This window comes from Centruroides vittatus, unplaced genomic scaffold (assembly GCF_030686945.1).
Source record: "Centruroides vittatus isolate TY-2023 unplaced genomic scaffold, ASM3068694v2 contig_577, whole genome shotgun sequence".
NCBI classification, from domain to species: Eukaryota; Metazoa; Arthropoda; class Arachnida; order Scorpiones; family Buthidae; genus Centruroides; species Centruroides vittatus.
In genome coordinates this window covers 7,204-28,948 of record NW_027122345.1, presented here as the reverse complement: position 1 = coordinate 28,948, position 21,745 = coordinate 7,204, and the positions used below count along the sequence as shown (strand labels likewise).

Sequence of the window (21,745 nt, the reverse complement as noted above, 5' to 3'; positions counted from 1 at the left end):
AATAAATAAACCACTTTTTTAAAATTCGTTCCATTCTAACAAAATAACCTTTCGTTATCGTATAAAAATTATATCCGGCATTATTACGTCGAAAATGATTTATTTGCAAACGTTTTATAAAATGCTTTATCCTACACATAAGGAGAGTTGTATCTCATTTTCTCTCCTAAGCCCTTTTATTTCATTGGTTGATTGAGCACTACAGCACAGCACCTCCTTTAAAGCTGTAGATATCGAGTAGAATACCATATTATTCGATGCGTCCTTCGAAAAAACTATTTCTTTTTTAAAATACATAAAAAGTATATTTAAAAACGATATATTTATAATTAAAACAGTAAATATTTAAAATATTATTTCGATTCAAGCTTCTCGTTCTAAGTGACATGTGTCATACAGATGTTGACAGATTGAATTTATAATACGGCGATTTAATTTATTCGCCGATTATAATTCCTTTCTTTCCTATTTGTCTACTTTTTTTCTCGGTTCTCTTTATATAAACTTCACATTTAAGCGAATTGACGTAGGCTCATCTGATTGTAAACACCGTTTTCTAACCACCGGTGCGTGTGATTTATCATCTAAAGACGAAATAAAAAATTTATTTTTCCTAAAATATGTTTAGAAAGCAGCACCAAAAACTTCTAATGTCTTAATCGAAAACACACGAAAGTTTGAACTAACATTTTGAGGAAAAACAAAGTTGTTTACCAATTATCTCCAATAAAACACTGTCGACAAATTAGCTTCTTTATTAAGCATGTAAACGAGTAACTTAATTTTACAAAAAAAGGCTTTGTCTCATTGTGTAACAAATATTAAATTTTACATAGTAAACTTTATAAATTCTCGGGGAAAAGCAAATGGGAGAATGTTTCATATCTTTGCAGATAGTGAAAACCGTTAGGAATGTCCAAAAACAAATTTTCTGCAACAGTTGAGAAAGGAATTTGCGCGATAAAAACTATTTCTAATTGCATTTTTTAGTAGTTTTCGTATATTTAAAACATATATAAAATGTAATTTCAAAAAGAATTTTCTAAATTTAACAATTGCACGTATGTATTTTCAATTAGAGTATTTAGAAATACATAAGATGCTGCCATCTGTAGAATTTCTATAGAAATACATTCTATAAAAAGTTAAATTATGCGTTTTATTTTGTAAATTAAAAATGGCATACTAACTTTTTCTAATAATTTATTGAAATAGTTTACTGTTATCGCCAAGAAAATCAAAATAAAAATAAATTTTCTTTATTATTCTGGTCACATTTTACACATTACTAATCGCAATATCGGATTTCTTCTTTCGCTTCACTATTTTATAGGTGTACTCACCTTCGAGTAATTCAAAATTAATTAAACTATCGATTGTTTATATATAAAGTTCTAAATTTAACATCGATTAATAATTAAAAATTACTTGATATTTTTCAAAATACGTGGTTAGGTGTTGATGTTATATCAAGAAAATAAGAGTCCGTAAATAAATAAGTTCGAAAAATATTTTATTTTCCAAATGCCTGAGGATGTTCTTCGATTTTCTTTTACCAATATTAAATCATGTAGACGTATACATAATATAATGTATATCGGGGGCACAAATCATAGCATATGAAGCACACCAAACTTTTGTCTGCATATTTATTAAAATATAATTGCGATTTATTTAAGCCGAAATAATGTAAAAAATTTCAAAATAAATTTTTTAAGTTTTAAAGTGTAAGATCATATATGATAGATTCAATAAAAGCGTGAACCAGATAAGATAAATATAAAATAATTAATTTTAAATTGAAGTTGATATAAAATGTTGCCATCGGGAGTTATGCGGGTGACCGAATCTTGTTAATATTTATATATATCATGATTGAAAATTGCCAGAGAATATAAAGACGTTGTACATCACAAAACGGTCTTCGAAACAGGCAGAATTTTCCAAATAAAAAATGTCGTTGTCAAAATTTGAATTTTACGTATGCAATGCGGGATATTCAGTCAAAATTCAAATAGAATTTTTCATTTATATGCGTTTCTTTTTTTAAAAAAAAACTACAATAGAGTACTGTAAAAAATTTTAAACGATTGAACATATAGGCCTAACAATAGTAACAGAAAATACTTTAAGTAAAAATCTAACTCGAGCCATATTTTACGTGCTTGAAGAGACAATATGTAAACTACTTAAAACGAATGGAAGAATATTTATTTGCCTTTTTTCTAATTTATAAATTGTTTTTTTAAACTTACATTTTAAAAATTGGTACATTAAAATGTAACAAGTTAAAACTAGAATTTAAGGCGATTCATTAAAGGAATTTTTACTTTAAACTTTTCTTATTAAAGTATTAAAATCTAAAGCTAATTTATTGTACACTTCAAATTATACGAATTTAAAGAATTTGTTCCAAAGATTATAGAAGTAAATAGAATTGCTATATCGATTACATTGCACACAATTTCTTAATATAATTCATTATACTGTTAATTCTCCTGTATCAATGTTTTGCATTCCTGGAAAATTCACTCCATGTAAAAAAAAAATTCCATCACAAATGGAAAGAACAATTTATTTTCAATAAATAATTTGTTCTTCCATTAATTTACTTAGTGTTTATGTAATTTTGCATCTAATCCACTATTTTTAACCAAATTTCTCACTCAAAACGTGATTAAGTTTTTTTATAGAAAAAATTATATATATATATATATATATATTTTAATTAATTAAATTTATTTATTTAAGAACTGAATATGTATATGCAGGGTATTATGATTTTGTATTGTACTAATATATGTGATTTTTAATTACATGTACTGTTCAAATATTTTTTTAAAAATTTTGAAAATCTTATTTAATGCTTAAAGAAAATTTTAAATTGATTTGGCAAAGTTTTATATCCCAAAATAACAATGACAAATGAGACAAACATTTGTTAATATAAGCATTAAAAAGTTGATTAGATCACAAACATGACAATTTTATTTCTTTCTCCTCTACCAAATATTGTAAGCTTCAAAATACTCAGATATTAGAAAATTGAAATGATGCTTCACGTCCATCTATTTTTTGTTTACATAATATTTTGATATGTTTTTAATAATTATTAGATATTATCATCATCATAACAGTTTAAATCCCTCGACAAACTAATGAATAAATATAGGAATAGTTACCTAAATTTTTATATCTACATTAAAAGTGCAGTAATAAAATTGTTGCTTCAGAATTATTCTCAAAGAAATTAATATTTACAACTGAAACAAACTGTTTAAATTTCTACATATCAAATTCTGAAAATAACTATGATAATCCTTTTTACTGTAAATTTTAAATTTTATTATTTTACTCCATACCAAAATAAACAAACTGGCAGGTATGAGATTGGATAAACATTATAATGTATTTCACCAAATTCACACATTATTAATTAACTTTCTAATTTTGTTGTAAAAAAATAATGCAAGTGGAAATAGAACTAATTATATGATACTAACTTTATATTTTATTTTGTAAAGTAGATATAGTTATAAATGCGGTAAACAAAAATTCAACTACAATTTTGTAAATTACATTGTAAATAAAAAAAGTCAGTTTATTTTTCTCCTTGTTCAAGAACAGAATTAAAAAGTTTCTTTCATTTTAAATAAATGCAGATTTTTTGATGATATTCATAATACTTTGTAAGTCTTTTAAGAAAATTATGGATCAATAAAACCTCTTATCTAGTCACATTTCACCGTTCATTAAAATGAAAAATATGGGTGTCAAAATACCATTTCAGCTATCCAGTTTTATGACATTCATTTTCTTCTGCAGTTTCTCAATAAAACTGAAAGCTTCAATATACAGTACTTTCATCCATAAGGCAGATAACTTAATGTGACCTAACTTATATAATGCATTTTGATTTGGAAAACAAGACTTAACATAACAAAATATTGTATTTAACTTTTGTTACAATTAGGTAGTAATTGTTTACTAAAGTATATTTAACATTTCCTAAGACTTTTTTATAGCAGCAACTCTACAAAAAAAACTTGTAATGCTTTATAATTCTTTCAATATAAATGAAGTTCTACAAAGTTTTTAAAATGTTTAAATATGTTAAACAAATTTACAAAATCAGAATGTTTTATAATTCTGTAATAAATCCCAAATTCTCATTGAATTAGAAATTATATCAGCAAATTTTATAATTATAATTTAATTTATTGTAATAAAATTCTGTTTCTCTACATGTAATAAAATCCTTTATATTTTTTATATACATATACATCATCTCTTTGAATACATTATCTCAACAAATTATTCCAATAATAAAAATAACGAAATTATTGTTGTCATTCTCATTACCATCACCATCACACAAAGTGTTTTAAATATAAAAATTTTATTCTAAATAGGTAGAAAATATAAAGTATAAAATTGTTTCTTTATGAAAACATTAACAACAACAAAAATGTGTAGAAATGAGATCATTCTGCTAAAAATTTTACACTTTTATAATTTATTTTGTTCCCTCTAAAAATTCATTAGAATAACACAATTACAAAGTATTGAAAAAATTTTATAGGCAAATTTGGTATGTGTATAAATGCATATTAGTAGAAATAAAGCTTTATTTTTTTTTTTGCTTATAATTATGAAATTTTTATTCAATTTTTTTCATAATACAGGAATTTAAAATATTCAAAATGGGTTAATATAGAGTAGTTCGTAAAAATACTAATAGTTTCCGAAATATTTCAAATTTTTTTTTATTTTTATTCATATTAAAATATTAATTAAAAAAATGTATATGTATTAAAAACAAGAATACTACTTCATTTTAGTCTGCTTTTTTAAAATTTGATTATTTGCTATTTTATTGTAGAAATACAAAAACTTCTAATTACATTAATTAATATATGGAATCCACAAAGTTTATCTTCCTTCACACAAGAGACAGAAACATTTGACCTATAGGAATAAGTGTGCAGGATTAGGATTTTTTTTTTAAATTATATATTGAATGTAATTACATACAATTTAAATATTTCTAAAATACTTAACATCAAAAAATTAAAATTAAGCTATCCATGAATAAATATTAATTATAACAACTGAATTAAAACAAAAACACTTAAAAACTGTGAAAATACTGTTATAACAACTTCTTGAGTTGTGTTAATTAGTGTGTTTATTAGGATTGTTTGGTGATTTATTATAATGTTAATTATATTGCAATTCATTGTATCAACTTTGATAATTAAATCAATATTTAAAACATGTATTTTCTAAATTCAAGTTCAAAACTTTTAAGGTTTTTCAAACAAGACCTTTTTTCATTATGTCTACTCTAAAATATTAAGATAGGCTCTTCTTTTCGTAATCTTATTATTTTCTCAATCTATTTTTCAATCTTAAATTTTGACTGAAATTAGATTATTTCATATTCACAATTTATTTTTGTGTAATTTTTCATTTATACACTATTATAAATTCATCAATGGAATATAAGTTTAAAAAAACAGTTCATCAATTTCATCATCATTGAATTTTAATCTTTAATGTTTATTAGCAACCATATTAAATTTATTCTTAAAGTATTAATCAATTATTATTTAAAATTATTAATTATAAATCAATTTCAGTAGTTAGAAAATAATGTCTTTCCCCCCCTCTGAAATTTTGTAAAGAATTGTATTGAATATTAAATTTTGTTAAATCTGAATATCTCTCTTCTAAATATTTTGATTAAAAAAAAGTGCAATAGCAATTTATTTATTATTAGTTTTATGTAATAATTTTAATGGTACCTGACAATATAAAAACTAAAGCAAATATTAATAAATTATCTGTAGTTGTCCTAAACAGGACATAGGCTAATCTACTAAATAGGAAGACTGGTAAATAAATTTTCTGTAGTCTTCCTATTTAGTAGAAGTTATTCAGAAATATGAACAAGCACTGTCAATTTTAAAAATAATGTCTATATTACAGCTTTAAACAGTTTTTGAAATTAAAGGCTGTTTTAAAATAATTTTGTATATCACTAATTGTAAATTATTAATTTTGTTTATCACATCAATTGTTTACTAAATAAATCATTATATTTAAATGCTTACTACATCATGTACTGTAGTTATTAAATAATTAAAGTAATTAAGTTAATGTATATTGACATTGATACTTTTCTCAACAATTCAAGTAGTTAACTTAATTCTAATAAATTGTCTTAAGAATTTTACATCATCATTAATAATTAAAATTAATAATTTCATATTTATACATTATATTATATAATTATAATAAATTAATATAAAAAGAAGTGCATTATTAAAAATATGAGTAAACACATTCTTAAAATCATTCTTATTGTTTCAATATTTTTAAAATAATATATACAGTAGAGCATTGGTTATCCAACTTAATTGGGGACTGGGGTTGGTCGGATAACTGAAAAGTCGGATAACCGAAAAGTATGAAAAAATACATTATTAGTATAGTGTATTAGGCCTGGTTTAAATACTAGCATCCCTTTCATGGTCGAGCCAGTGCTGCCAACTAAAACATGCAAAAATTTAACAAAAATAATATTAAAGTAGCCAAGACATAGCCAAATATTGTAGCGCCACATCACTAGCGGACAATTGAATTTGCTGACTAGAACGCAATTGGTTAACCGATAAGTCGGTTAATCGATGCTCTACTGTATTTTAAAAGCTAAATTATCATCGGTAGAGAGAGTATACTATTAAAGTAAGAGAAAATATCAAAATAAGGTCACTTTTTGTTTTAGAAATTTTAAAACATCACAAATCACAATCACATTTTAAACAATTCTATATGTACAGATTAACAAGAGTTTCAAAAATGAAACCCAAAATAAATTTATGAATAAAGTAAATCTTCCATTCCTCAATCTTGTTTAGTGTGAGTTTCCTACAAACAAGTAGCAGCATTTTATTTAGAATAATTGGTAATAATAGAAGATAATCATCTGTAAAACGAAACTTTCTTCACCCTCTATAAAATATGTTCATTATAATGACAAGGTTGCACTACAAGGTTGTTCTTTCTTAATCAAGGAAGAAAAGAACATAAATAATACAGACACTATCTTTTGAGAGAAAAACAAACTCAATTTTTGATTCAGTATTATGTATACTTTCTTTATTGTTATTTTTTTTAATCATTTCTGAAAATATAATATTCATTTTTCCAAAAATAGTTCTTGGAAAAATTGGTTTTAGATGTAAAATTATTTGAAAAACAGCCAGGACATATTAGCAATACAGAAATTTTTTAAGTGAGAAAATTAAGTATTGCAAATTTCTTGTAAAAAGTGAAAATCCTTGCAAATAATTATTTAATCACAAACTCATTAAAAAAATTATCATTTATTACTGAAATTTTTAAAACACATTACATCAGAACTGCAACAAATTCTACCTGTACACATATGACTAAGTTATCTCTCAAGATTTTTAATCACTTCCTCAACTTCTTCTTTAGTGAACATGTGATAACCTTCTCCTGGTGTTACAGTAGCCACCTAAAATAATAATTTAAGATTTCAATAGTTAAAATAATACAGAGAGAATGCTATTGATATTTTTATCTTCTAATAATTCAAAAATAAAAAAACATATATGAAATAGGATACATTTTTCAATTTATGAGAATCAAGTTAAGATAATAATTAATAAAATAACAACTTAGTTATATACAACTATAAATAAAAAAATTTCAAATTCAAATCAATATACTGTAATACCCTGCTAAGTACTACATCACAGAATGATGTTTTGTTACAATGTTCTTGCATCTGGAACAATATTTTTATTAAAAAAAAATTTAAAACTACTAAAAAAATTCATAAATCCAAATCTTTATATAAGCAGTCAAGAGAACAATTTTGTTTATATTCATTTAGTGAATCAGAGTATTTTATACTTATACACTCACATGCAACAATCCTTTACTTTGTTAGCTGAAGCACTTGTTACAAAGCTCTACACACATTCCTGTTGTTACACCAATCCTAACTAGGAACACACCAGATAGACAGAAAAGTTTTCTCAAAATAATTTCCTGCTATCTTTTTTTATCATTTTAACTCTTTCCACTCTGTGGATGCTAAGAGGACTTTTTCTATACCTATCATGGGTTCAACCAGATCCACAATGGCTAATGATTATAATTTTATTGTCTTTTTGTCTCTCATATTATTCTTAAAGCTTTAGATAAAATAATGCAGCCAATGGGATTATCAAAATTAACTAATATTTTACTGCAAAAGATTGCAATTATAAAAATAACATCTAATTTGTAAACTATTTCATTGCTGCATAAGTAAGCTTGAAAATACTGATTATTATTTAGCTCTTATCAATAGAATTCTTATTAAATCTGTCCTAGATGATTTTCTCACTACTATTACTATCATTAATATAATGAAATTAAATAATTATCTTCATCTAATCCCATTTCAATAAAAAGAAATAAAAAATATATATATATATATTTTTTTAAAGAATTACTTTCCATCTTCTATAATGGCAATTTCCATTATGTCACAATTTAAATATTTATTTAAAAATTTACATTTGAATAAGGATATAACAAAATAATCTAGTAATAAAATTATTTTAATAAATATATTCATACCTCTACATTTGTTGAATTTAATTTTTCTTCCATAATTTGTTTCAAAATCTTTAGAGCTAGTTTCAAAGCTTCTTGAAGTGTTATTGACTAGCACAAAAATATAATAAATATTAAAAATTTATTCAAACAGAAATTATACACAAATATAATCCAAATCTAAATACAACCATTCATTATAACCATTACTAGTATATAACATAATATGTATTAAAATTATTAAAATAATTTGCTTATACATAACTAAATTTATTATTATGTTTGTTTATTAGCAGGTTAATAACTCTTATAGTCTTATTCATTTTCAAAGCAAGGAAGCTTCATCACCATAAGCAAATTTGAACAGTGTGTGTGTGTGTGTGTGTGTGTGTGTACACTGTATACAGTCTTATTTTATAAACTTCCAAAAAGAATAAGTAAAATATAAATTTAGATAAGTTTCTATTAATAAACTTTAAAGTTAGCATCTTATTAATAGAATATTATAAATTTATGAAGAATCTTCACTTATTTCCATTATTCAATGCATATATATGAGGAGTATACCATATTGATTTACACTATTTTTTCTCCCAACATAAACAAATAACAACTTCGTAGGTAAATCCATCTTCAATACAAATTAGTCTTCCTTCAGTTGTATGTACTTGTGGTGGCCTTTCCACACCCTCCTTGAACCACTTTTTGATTCAAGCAAGGTGTGCATAAATGATTTTTTCAACATACCCATGCCTGTATAGCGGCTTCTAGTTCTTTGAAGTCTGAAATGATATCCGTGCAGGGTTTCAAGGCTCCAAACAGGTGATAGTCAGAAAGGGTCAAATTCAGAAGTACAAAGGATGTGGCAGTAACTGGAACCTCCTACTCAGAAATGAGAGCAGTCATTTTCCAACTATCATGCTGCAGCAGCACACCTTTTGCCCATTTCATATGTTCTCCACACACTGCTACCAATGCACGTGAATCTCTGCTGTGGTCACATCCTCTTTTCAGAGAAACCAAGCATCCACTGTTGTCCTTGATGATCACTCTCCATGATGTCAGCTCATGCACTGACAGCAGCTGAATAAATATGCTATGGTGTTCACAGATTTCACCCCTGTGTCCAGTGCTACCACCTTGTAGCATACCAATGTCCTAGCTAATGATGACTGTCATAACAAGCCAAATGGCAGACAATGGTACAGAAAATTCAAAAGTGTAATTCAATATAGTATGTCCCTTGTACTGTATATCTATATACATACCACACAACATTAAACAAAATGTTTTTATTTAATAATATAAAAATGGAATTCTATATTATTAATTTTAATAAATGGAATTTCATACCACAAAACAGTGTTAGAATTAAAATCTTACTAATGCATTCCATTTTAGAATACCATTTGGCATATTAGCATGCACTAGCTAATATTTGTATCACATTAATATACTATAATTTTATTTAATAATATTCTACACAAAATTCTTCAAATTTAATTGTGATAGTATTGTTATTAAATGTGAAAATATTTTCTTTCATAACTATCAATTTTTCTTTATACTGTAATCACTTTTATATGGGGTGCAAACATTGCATTAGCCTACATTTCATTTTTCCTAAATAATAATTGAATGCAGTTGTACTGAAATATAGGTAATTATTTATTAATTTGGATGTTGTGTACCACAAACCCCCTTCTCATGAGAGCAAATCCTATCTTGAATTTATGAAAGGTATGGAATAGTTTAAATTAGTCATAGAGCATCTCAAGATCAGTACAAAATGTTTTTTGTCCAGTTAAAATATTCGAAAAGAAAGAAATTGGACACCAATGAAAAATTTAATGGGTTTTACCATGATACTTCTCTGCATGGCTTTGAGCACTTGTATGGTTCCTAATCATCTGACAAAGTGGATTTCCTCTTGTAATTAACAACATTCTAAAACCAACTGATCAAAGTGTAACTACAATCATGGCACACATGATGAGATAAATCATAAAAAGAACTGATGATGATGTTATTAAAACCAGACCTGTATCTTCAATATTTACTTTTAAAATAAATATTGAAGTATTTACCTTAATAATTATTTTATACAATTTCTTCCTGAAATTTCAGAAACTATTAGTCATTGTAAAAAAATAAAATTTTGTTTATAAAAATGATTTTGAATTCTAAATATATTCAAATCAAAACTACACTAAAGGATATTTAATAGCATGTAATTTTACTCAAACACACACACAATACTCAATGAAAAGAGAATGTCCTTGTGGATGATAAAAAGCACAACTGGATAGAAAAATGGTAAAACTTAGAAGCCTACTGTCAAAATCTTTGAAACAACCAAATATCTTTTAATAGTCACTAAAATTGACAAAATTTCTGTAAACAGTCATAAGATGACCATTCAGGCTGTATTCTAATTGAAAATAAGCATTTACATTTCATAACTTAATTGATTTTTGCTTTAAAATAAAAAATAATCAGTCAATAATGAAATTTTAGACTATTTCCTGACTTTTCCTGGCAATGAAAATTCCAAGCCTGATTTTGCTGTTGATGTAAATACTTTATAATAATACAGAGTATAAAACAATATTAAGTTTATGTCAGTATTATTTTTGTGTCTATCAATCCTGTAAGTAATTTTAACATTTCTTAAGAATGATGATGATATTAATGTTAATCATTTCAAGGAATACAATATTAAAAACAACATAATGGACTTATATGTACGTGAATTTTTACAAAAAATCATTGAATGTTCCACTAAGGTCTAGTGAAACATTCAATGATTTTTTGCCTGGATGAGACATTCTTTATGCAGGATGGAGCACCACCACATATTGGTCTCATGGTGTAGAATGTGTTGCGCCAGCACTTCACTGAAGAAAGGGTCATCAGTCGCTTTTTTCCACTTGCATGGCTGCCTTGCTCCCCAGATCTAACCCCATGTGACTTTTACAAGTGGGGTTACTGTGTCCAAGTGGGGTTACTTAAAGTCCAAGGTCTATCTTGGTGGTGTCCCGAACTTGATGACCTTGAAGGACATTTCTCAAACTGTGATGAACATTCCTGCGGACATGTTACATTCAGCTGTAGAGAACATGTTGTCCAGCAGGACGGTGGTCACATTGAACAAGGGAGAAGGTTATTTGCTGATTAATTAAACTTTCGTTATTGCACTGAAACCTCTGTCTGATTATTCATTCGTGTGTTTGTTAATTGCAGCTGGGTTTTATGCAAATTCTTAGCTGTTTCGCTACAACAGCACCAAATCCACCCCTACCAGCAAATTTGAGTACTACTTTTTTTCTTTGCAGAATCTCTTTCCCTTGTCGTCCTTAGTCACACTCCCAAATTTGGCGATAATCCGGCTGTTAGATTGTTCTACAGATGTCTCAGAGTACCGTCAGTTTAAAAAAAACACCATATTTTGATTGTTATTAAAGTATATGCAATTTTTTTTTGATGAGGGGACTCAGCATTAAGAAAATTATAGAAGGGGTACACAGATGTCGAAAGTTTGGGAAACACTGCACTAGGCCATGAAGTACTTTAAGTTTTGTTTATAGTTTCAATTCATATTTTAGTTCATAGCAAAATGCAGTTTAAAATAAAGTTTTTTTAAAAAAAATAAATTCCATGTTCTTTCCCAATACAAGTCTGAAAATAAACTGATATGTTCTGAAAACATCTATTGTTCAATAAATTTGACTACTTTTTATTTAAATTTTCTTAAATGTTTAAACATTATGCAATTAAACATTGAGTTTGGAAAGAAAAATTTTACTTCTTTCAGAAATATATTTATTTTTTTCTAGATAAAAAAAGAATATATATTTATGGTAACACAACAAAACAAATTAATAAATAAAGCTTATTTTGAATATATTTACAATATATTGTTTAAAAATATAAAATGCTTTATTCATTTCATTAATTAAAGAAATATTCGAATAGAACTTTATGTAAACTAGTTTCAAATTATTACCATCAACAGAGCATTTCAGTATAATTTATTATATATTGCTTATTGTATACAATTTACTATGTATTTTCTTTATCAAAATTCTTATATTCTTGAAAAAATCTAAGCACAAAGTTTGATAAAGAAAACAATTATTTACATGTTAACATTTTAAAGAACTAACCAATTGTTCCATTTAATTTAGTTTATTATTATATTTAAATATAATACTAACTTTATGATATGATTCCTGTAAAGCCTGTTGAGCACCTTCTGATCCTGAACCAATAGCTTTGGCATTATATCTAACATATGTTCCTGAAGGATCCATGTGGTATCTATTTGTAATAAAAATATTTTTTATTGAATTATATTTGTAACTAATAAATATTATATTGTCCATTGATTTTTGTTATAACCTATTATTTAAATTTTAGGGCTTATCACACCAGTGAATATGATATAAAATAAAATAAATTTTTGTAATATCTAAATTTACAATAGAATGAAAGTTTTTACGACGACTGAATCTAAAGTATAAAATACATCCAAAATGCATTTCAGACTCTTGTGGAGACCCTCTTCAGTTGGTGTTTTTTTTTTTTTATAAAGATTAAAAAAAAACAAAATATATATGAAAGGTTACATTAAAAAAGTGTAAATAACCACAAAGAAATCCTGCAATCTGCAAAGTACTTTTAAACAATACTATTAAAGAAATTTATAAAAACATATTTATTGAAAATGAAATACATATAAGTGTAGTGTGGACCATAGATGTGATAAATCAACAAGTTAGCTTACATCAATCACTGATTGGTGATCACATAAGGATTCATGCTGCTACTTGCATACAGAATTGAACTTGCTTTCAAGCACCTTTTAGCATTGCCAGATATTTTTAGCTTTTCTAGCCAAAAATTTAAAAATAGCCCAAAAGTAGCCAAATCAGAAAACATTCTTTTTTTTTATAAAAAACCTGAGAATTGAGGATAAAATCAAAAAGACACCTTATGAATGGGTAAAAATGTAAAAATTCAAGGTAAAAGCCTTGCATTTACAATATAACATTAATATAGATGATGTATATAACAAGATAGCTAAAGTTAAAGAAAAAATAACAAATGTAATAATGGAAAACTTAAGTGTTCCATAAAAATGGGCAAAAATTTTGAATTGTAGTAAACCACTGCCAAACTTAGTCAAATTATTGTCATTTTGCCTGAGAATTTCAGCTATCAATGCTTTTCTAGAAAGCGCTTTTTCTCTTACGAACATGTCTGGACAAAAACCAAAATAGGTGTTTTTTTTGGCAAAGTGGCCAGGAAGGTGGTCACTTTGTCTATCCCACCACCTTCCTAGCCACTTTGCCAGAAAAACTATATTACATTATTTTATCAATAAAACTAATAAATCAATGCCATACAGTAATTTAAGATATAATAAAGATTATATCTTATTTAATCTAAAGCCTAAGAATTTAAGATTACTAAAGGTTACCTACGGAAAATTAATTACATTTTACAGGTACATGACACAATGCCATCCAATTACAGACAAAAAACAAACCAGCAGGGCTGGGATTCTCATGCCATGCAGCAGGCCATTAATATTGTACAAAATGATGGAATTCCATATGCTACAGCGATCACTGGCCTCTTTATCCGACTAGGGTGGGTAAAGCGGCCATTTTTGTATAAAAATTTGTAAAAATTTATAAAAATTAAAAAAACATATTTTTTTTTTTGCTTTTACACTATATGTAGTTTATATAGAACTATTTTAATTGTTTTTCTGAATTAGAAAATATGAGTAAAAAATCATTTTAGCTTAGAGTGGCACTTTATCCTGCTCGCCCATAATGAAAACAAAAGAAAATGAATCATACCATTAAATTATATTTTTTCATTTTTATTATAATGCATCTGTCAGCTGGATGGCCAAGGCATAAAAGTGTCAACCTGCCATTCTGGGGTTCTTTGCCTGGGTCAAATCCAGGCAAGAAAACCCTAGGAAGTCTTCATATGTGATAATCTGATTATGCAAGATCTGGAGATTATGAACTTGTAGGAGGCACTCAAACCATTCATTCCTTTATTTTCAGTATCAACTGTTTGGACACTTAGCAGATTATTTTCTATATTGCTATACATCATTAATGATGTGGTGTGCTGAACCAACACTCAAAATCTAAAATTCAGCCAGTTCTTTCAGTCTCAGTTGGAACTGGCCTCAGGACTTACATGTGCTGTTACAAGACAACAACCTTTTTCAGGCTTTCAGGGACTTTGTCACCTCTTACTTCAGAAGGAGTACAGTTAATTAAGTATGGTGCTGCAAAGACAGCTTCCATTGCCAAGTGACAGTGGTGTTGTGTCTTGAAGATATTTTTAATTTAGATTACTAATTGTATGCATTGAATTGTTGTCATTACCCCTGTATGTTATTTTGCTGTGAGTAATCATCCCTGTTAAGACATCACTGTCAGCTTTGATTATGTTGTCAATGTTACTATAGTTTCATTGTGCTGTATATTTGTACATTTATTTTCTGTTTATATTTTGTGATAAGACATCACTGTAGGACATGTTGGTGCTGTGATTGTTGCTGTAAATGTTATTTGCTGTATAAACTATACATTATAATACTTTTGCACATCGATAAAACATCAATGTATAAGTTGTTTATGCAGTGCACTCAACTGTGGCTTCCCCACTGATGTATATCTGTACATAATTACTTCTTTATCATCGTTGATAAGACATCAATGTAACTAGTGTAATACTTTCTGTTTTCCACCCCAGTAATGCCTAGCGGTACTGGGGCTTTTAAATAAAGAGTTTTACAAAGTGAAGTGAAGTTAAAAAGTCTCACTCATTCAATTCAGTGTACATCTGTCTTCATAAATTCATGCACTTATAGTTAATTGGATTGTAACATCATTTTGCAATTGGCCTGAACATAGAGTAAGCAATACTTGTCTTACCATTCTTGAACTTGTAGCTCCATTCACAAGAGGAATAAGCAGACATTGCCATATTGTGCCTGAATTCAATGACATTATGTCTAAATACAGTAGAATCTGCTTATTACAATCATTTTAGGACTTGCATATATTGATAATGATTAACTAACTAACAGAATTAAGTAGTTGTGAGTCAGTATGACTAGAATTAGTGGAAATTTTATTTTTATATTAACTCCGATATTAAAAGCACGTTAAATTAAAAAATATAAGTTGTAGATTTATTATTATTATTATTAACCTAATAGCAATTTATCCAGTATAAAATTGAAGTAACAATGCGAATAAAAATTAAAACACTATAAATCCCAACCACACACTGGGATCAATATAAAATTAGACTAACTTGAACCTTTAACCAGTGTGTATTATGATTAAATCTTGTAAATTGAATGTTTTCTTAAGAAAACGTTCGATTTACAAGATTTAATCATAATACACACTGGCTAAAGGTTCAAGTTAGACTAATTTTAAATTAAAACAATGTTTACAGCACTGATAAAACTGATAGCTGATAATGATTTCATATTATATTGAAGCCAATAGTGCAAAGATAGCTTAAAAATTGCTTATTTATTTGTAGATAATGATAGCTATAACCAAATTCGGATTAAAATAAGTAAAATTTGTATAGTGTACAGGGATGTATCCACACTGGGTGGCAAGGGATGGCATTTCCCACACTAATGATCTTCTGCCTCTCACTGCTGGCCCCATTAGTTTAAAAGTAAACAGCATTCAAAAAAGTCACAAGCAGTTGATCACTGAATGAAACAAAAAATACACACAACAGACTCAAATGACTTACTAGGCTAAACAAACAACCATGAGGTAATAAAGAATAAAAATTTAATACTTGTCCTTTTTTAGCATTTTTTTTTTATTGAGCATTGTCATGTGTATCACTTGTTTGCATATGAAATACAAAGAGCTGCCATACTGACAAGGCAACTCCTTGCACAATAATGTGTTGCTAGTTATCTTCAGCCATTGAATTTTTATGGTAGCCTTCCTACCTATGCTAAGTCTATGTAAGTCATCAGTGATGTAAATGACCAACACTCAAATTTCTGATTATACCCCTGAGAGTATTTTAACTTATATGTTTCGGGACATGCTAATTTTGATAATTGTCAATTATCAAAATTATATATACAGTAGAATTTACTTGTAATTATGGAGATAGTTATCAGATCACTGATAACTATATTCATGATTACAAGTAGATTCTACTGTATATATAAAAATGTTTTACATTTATATTTTTTAAATAATGTTTTTATACAAGAATTAATTATTTCTATTTTTATGCATCATATAAAAATTTGTCATATAATGTCATCATAAGCATTTTAGCTAAAGTGAAACTAAAAGAAATTTGTCAAATCAGAATAAATTATAATTACTTTTAAATCTAATGGAATTATTTATACAGAACATTATACAGAAAAAATCTCCTAAAATAGAAAAACTGAACAAAAGTAAAGTAAAAGTGTAATAGTCATAATTCAAGAATGTTAATAATTTAACACACATTTAACTTACTTTCCACATAATTCAATAAACAATATTATCTAAAAATGATATAGTTACTTGTAGAAAATGGCCTGATGATTTTCAGAATTTATTAAATTAATGGGTTGACAATTTTAAAATGAATACAATTGGTAATTTTTAGTTTGTAAATTCTTATTTAGTTTTTTAAAAATTATACTTACAACTGTGGTCCACATTTGTCTATCCCAGCAAAAAGAATAGCAACACCAAATGGTCGACTCTGAAATGTACAGAAGTAGTTGTTAGTTACACATTTTAATTTTAAATTTATAAAAATTTAATAACTACATAAATTTGATACATCATATTTCTTTAATTGTTAAAAATTCTGCTTTTATTAAAGTCAACATTTCATGACCAAACATTAATTTTCATAATCCCAACTTACATTCGAAAAAAGCTCCTGCTCCTGTGTAATAAAATATCTTATCTTTTTCTATACCAGATTTTTTAATTAACAGTTTAAAAAGCATAATCTATAAAACAAGTTATCTATAGTTGCTACTGTTGAAGATTGATCAAAGAAATAGAATGAGAAAAGTTAGTTTTTCACACAAGTGTTAAATGATCACAATTGGAAGATCTCAAACACTGACTGAAATCAAATCTGATCAAAAATCAACAAAACATTTAAAATTTACTTCTCTTGCAAATTAAATTTAGATGCTTAATTTTTTAAAACCTTTATTTCTAGAAAAAAATCAGTTAACATTTTCTGAAAAGACATTACATCCAATGCTAGGCAACAGACAAAATAAGAAAGTTGCTGTGTTTAAATTTTGCTCTACAAATAATATAAGGTGTGTAAACAAGATATGAACAAAAACCAAATGTTTTTATTTTTATATCATCATTATCCAAGAACACAAAATCGGCAAAATCAGTTTTTTCTGTCTCTAAATTATGAAATCTGATCTTTTCTGATTTTAATCTTAATGCCACACAAAAGTGCTCTGAATTAAATTGGCAGACTTTGGACTCTACGTGCTATTTCAATTTTGCTTCATTTTTGGTTGACCATCCATTTTTGTGCACCTCCCACTTCAGCTGGTATCAGAATCATTCAATTGGTTGCAGCTGAGGAACATTTGCAAAGTTGTTCTCATTGCTGATGTAATGGGTGCCCATATTCCTCTAGCACAAACTATATTTGTTGTGCAGTGTGTAGGTGGAGGTCCAGCAAGAAGAAATACAGGCCATCTGAGAAATGTGTTTCTTGAGGACTGAGATCTGCCTCTTCTTAATATATCCCTTTATATATAGTACACTTCTTTGTTGATGCAGAGACAAGAGAGTGCTATAAATACTTCAGATCTTCCTTTTGGACTAATTGCTAACCAAACCAACACTATGAGGAAAAGTTGGACAGTCACTAAGAAAACTTGGAAGAATGTTCAAGATATCTTGTCAGTATGTTAAAAAAAACATACTAGTTGAGCAAAATGTCCTTTGGAAGTGAAAGTTAGTCCCAAAATATAGGGGGGGGGAAACAACTGGAATTGAAAAAAGCTTCTGCTGCAGAGAATGTGGAAGGGCATTTAAATTTTGCATAGTGTTTAAATTTTATCTGTGGATCAACCTTAACTCCATCCTTACAATAGTATGTGTTGTTTCCAACACAGTCACTTCCATCAAAAGTAAAATATGACTCATCCATACATCCAGTCCATTTGAAGCTTTGAAATCGCCCTTCCACATTCTCTGCAGCAGAAGCCTTTGCAATTCCAGTTGTTTTTTTTTTCTATATTTTGGGACTGACTTTCACTTCCAAAGGACATTTTGCTCAACTAGTATTTTGCTTGACAAGATATCTTGAACTTTCTTCCAAGTTTTCTTAGTGACTGTCCAACTTTTCCAACTGCCTCTCTCTTTTGCTATCTGTCATTTTAATTCTCTTTTGTCCATTCCTCGACATCTAGAAACAGTCTTGCCACTTTCCAGTCTTTCTATGATGCTATAAATTGTCATTGACATTCCCATATCTGCAAAATGTTTATCTGTAAAGCTTTTTTCCCTTTCCTCATGTTGTTTGTAAAATTTGCCAACTACAATTCTTCTTTGCTATTCATTAAGCTGCTCCATTTTGTTTATGTTTGGAATATTATTGCCATAACAACATGAATTTAAATCTAGAGTCTAAGCAACAATCTATGCTAGCATGTTATCAACTTTATTTTAAAAAAACCAAACGCACCTCCCAAAATTGTGCACGTTTAGTTCATATATCCATACTTTCAAAATTACTGTATATTTTTATAACTGATTTAATTCTTTTTGAAATTTTTATTTTCAGTAAACAAATGTGCAAAGCAAGGATCAAATACAATTCACTATTATCAGCCACCATACTGTTTTCCTTTGCCTGGATATGACTTGTTGCTTATTTCATTATTCTCATTTTATAAAACAGAAGTATGAATCCAATTCAGTAAGTGAAGATAACCTTTTTTTTGTATTTGCTTTCATTAGTAAGTTTATATTTTGCACAAATTTTTCATTTTCAACGTAAATAATTTACACAATTTAACAATTTTTATAATTTAATTTAGCCTATTCTAATACACTAAAATTCCCACCGGAATTTTATTGAATATATCTGAATTATAAGATATTTGTAGATATCTGATTTCCAAGTGATACAGTTTTGTATCCAATATCTGGGTACAAAACAGATACCCAAGTATTAGGATTCTGCATTAATTACCAGCAGAATTAAATTATTTTAATTTATAAAATCTATTCTGTTTTCAAACAAACTGTGAAGCACTATGTAAAATTCTATCAAAGAGTGTATCAAGAGAGTGAAATGGGAGAGTTCAAAACAGAATGAAGAAATAAGCCCAATGGTAGAATAACATAATTGGTTATTCTTGTTTATTTTGCCCTCTAAATTGCAAGACAGATAATCCTCAAATTATAATCTCTATAGGGTGAAAAAAGAACTTTGGAAAGTCAGCTGATGGAAGTTCTGGAGCATCTGAAAATTATTGACCTAGGCATAATACATAGTAGTTAGAATAAAAGTCAACATTTACAACTTAATGACAAAACAATACTTGTCAAGCAAAGTACTATTTGTTCCAAAACAATGTTAAATTCTTGATTTTCTCTCCAAGATCATCATTTATTTATTGTATTTTCATGCAAATAACCTGTAAGTTATCTGTAATTAAAAAGGATGAGTTAAATACCAATTTTAAATTACAGTCATGTCAGTGTCAACCACAAACTCATGTCTGTGGAACAATAGTTAGTCCCATAGGGATATACTGTATAATGGGATGGCTTATGCAAAGATGGTTTTTGTTCTAGCAATTTTCTGAGATATTAATGTACAAAAATACAGTAATCCTATATAGAGATACATTGAAAATTTGACATAATTTGTAGAATAAAGTGTTTTGTTTGTTATTTTTATACAATTAATTTGTATGAATTCAGAAAAACTTGTGATGTTCTTCAGAGCCATAAAACAGAGGTTAATCAAAAGAATATAATAGTAACTCTTACATTATTAGTTATTAATTAGGTATATCAGTATATAATGATTATTTTTCAGAAAATGTAAACTTGTTTTTCTAGCAATTATTAATAAAAAAATTCATAGCCTTTTTTTTAAATAAATTTTCATGACTTTCAAGACTAGTAGACCACTCGGCATAAGAATACTGTATAAACAAAACATTCATTTTGCCTATATTGTTAAATATAGAATAATCATTCAAGTTTCATTTTACAGCAACAATAATCAAAAATAATAAGAAAAGCATGTAAAATGTGCTGTTAAAACTCATTAAAATGAAAAAGCTTGTTAAAAATATATAACTTTTCTATAACTTTTGCATAACTAGAAGCTGCATATTATTCCTATATTTATAAAACTTTTAAAAAAGTTAGAATTTATATTTCATATTTCACTACACATAAAAGTTGATTTATATTTACCATTGCATTTCCATCATCATCACTATCTCCAAACTGAATAGCTAAATTAGAAACTGCTTGAGCTACACTTTCAACCAGCATCTTTTGATCATACAGAAATTGATGGCTCTAAAAAAATACAATTTATTCATTTATAATATCAAAGTTTATTAAATTTCATAAAATTTTGGTGAAGTAATAAAATTTTATACTTGTGCTTCTACTCTAGCTCTATCAATCATTGTTCTTGAATCAGCCATTAGTCCACTTACAGCACAACCTACAAATTGAGAATTTAAATTAATGAAACATTAAGAATTGAGAATACATGCAAGTTAAATTTCATAAATTCATTTTTTATGCTATAGAAAAAATATCACAATACTCTCATGCACATATAAATGTCATTCTCCAAAAGTTATTAATCAAGATTAATTTTTTAAAATCTTGGTTAATTTTCTAGTAACCTAATTTTGTAGTAAAAAAAACTTTTTTTAACTACAAAATTGTTTTAAAAAATGAGGATTTTTTAAAAGCAATTTTAATTAATTTAATTTCATTGTACACCCTGGTTTCTGTATGAGAAACAATTTTGAAAAATGTTCTTTACAGTTTATATA

General features: G+C 27.0%; 1 protein-coding gene across 2 annotated transcripts; it reads right to left on the bottom strand.

Moving 5' to 3' along the window:
- Nucleotides 1-4,835: 4,835 nt before the first annotated feature.
- Nucleotides 4,836-21,405, bottom strand: Prosalpha5 (proteasome alpha5 subunit; the record flags this gene model as incomplete). 2 transcript variants are annotated; one of them, XM_067274967.1, is given in 7 exon segments in its annotated part: nt 4,836-4,968; nt 7,444-7,546; nt 8,662-8,748; nt 12,855-12,957; nt 17,363-17,421; nt 21,147-21,254; nt 21,338-21,405. In XM_067274967.1, coding segments are annotated over 6 exon segments (509 nt in total), but the record flags the coding sequence as incomplete, so codon positions are not given.
- Nucleotides 21,406-21,745: the final 340 nt, after the last annotated feature.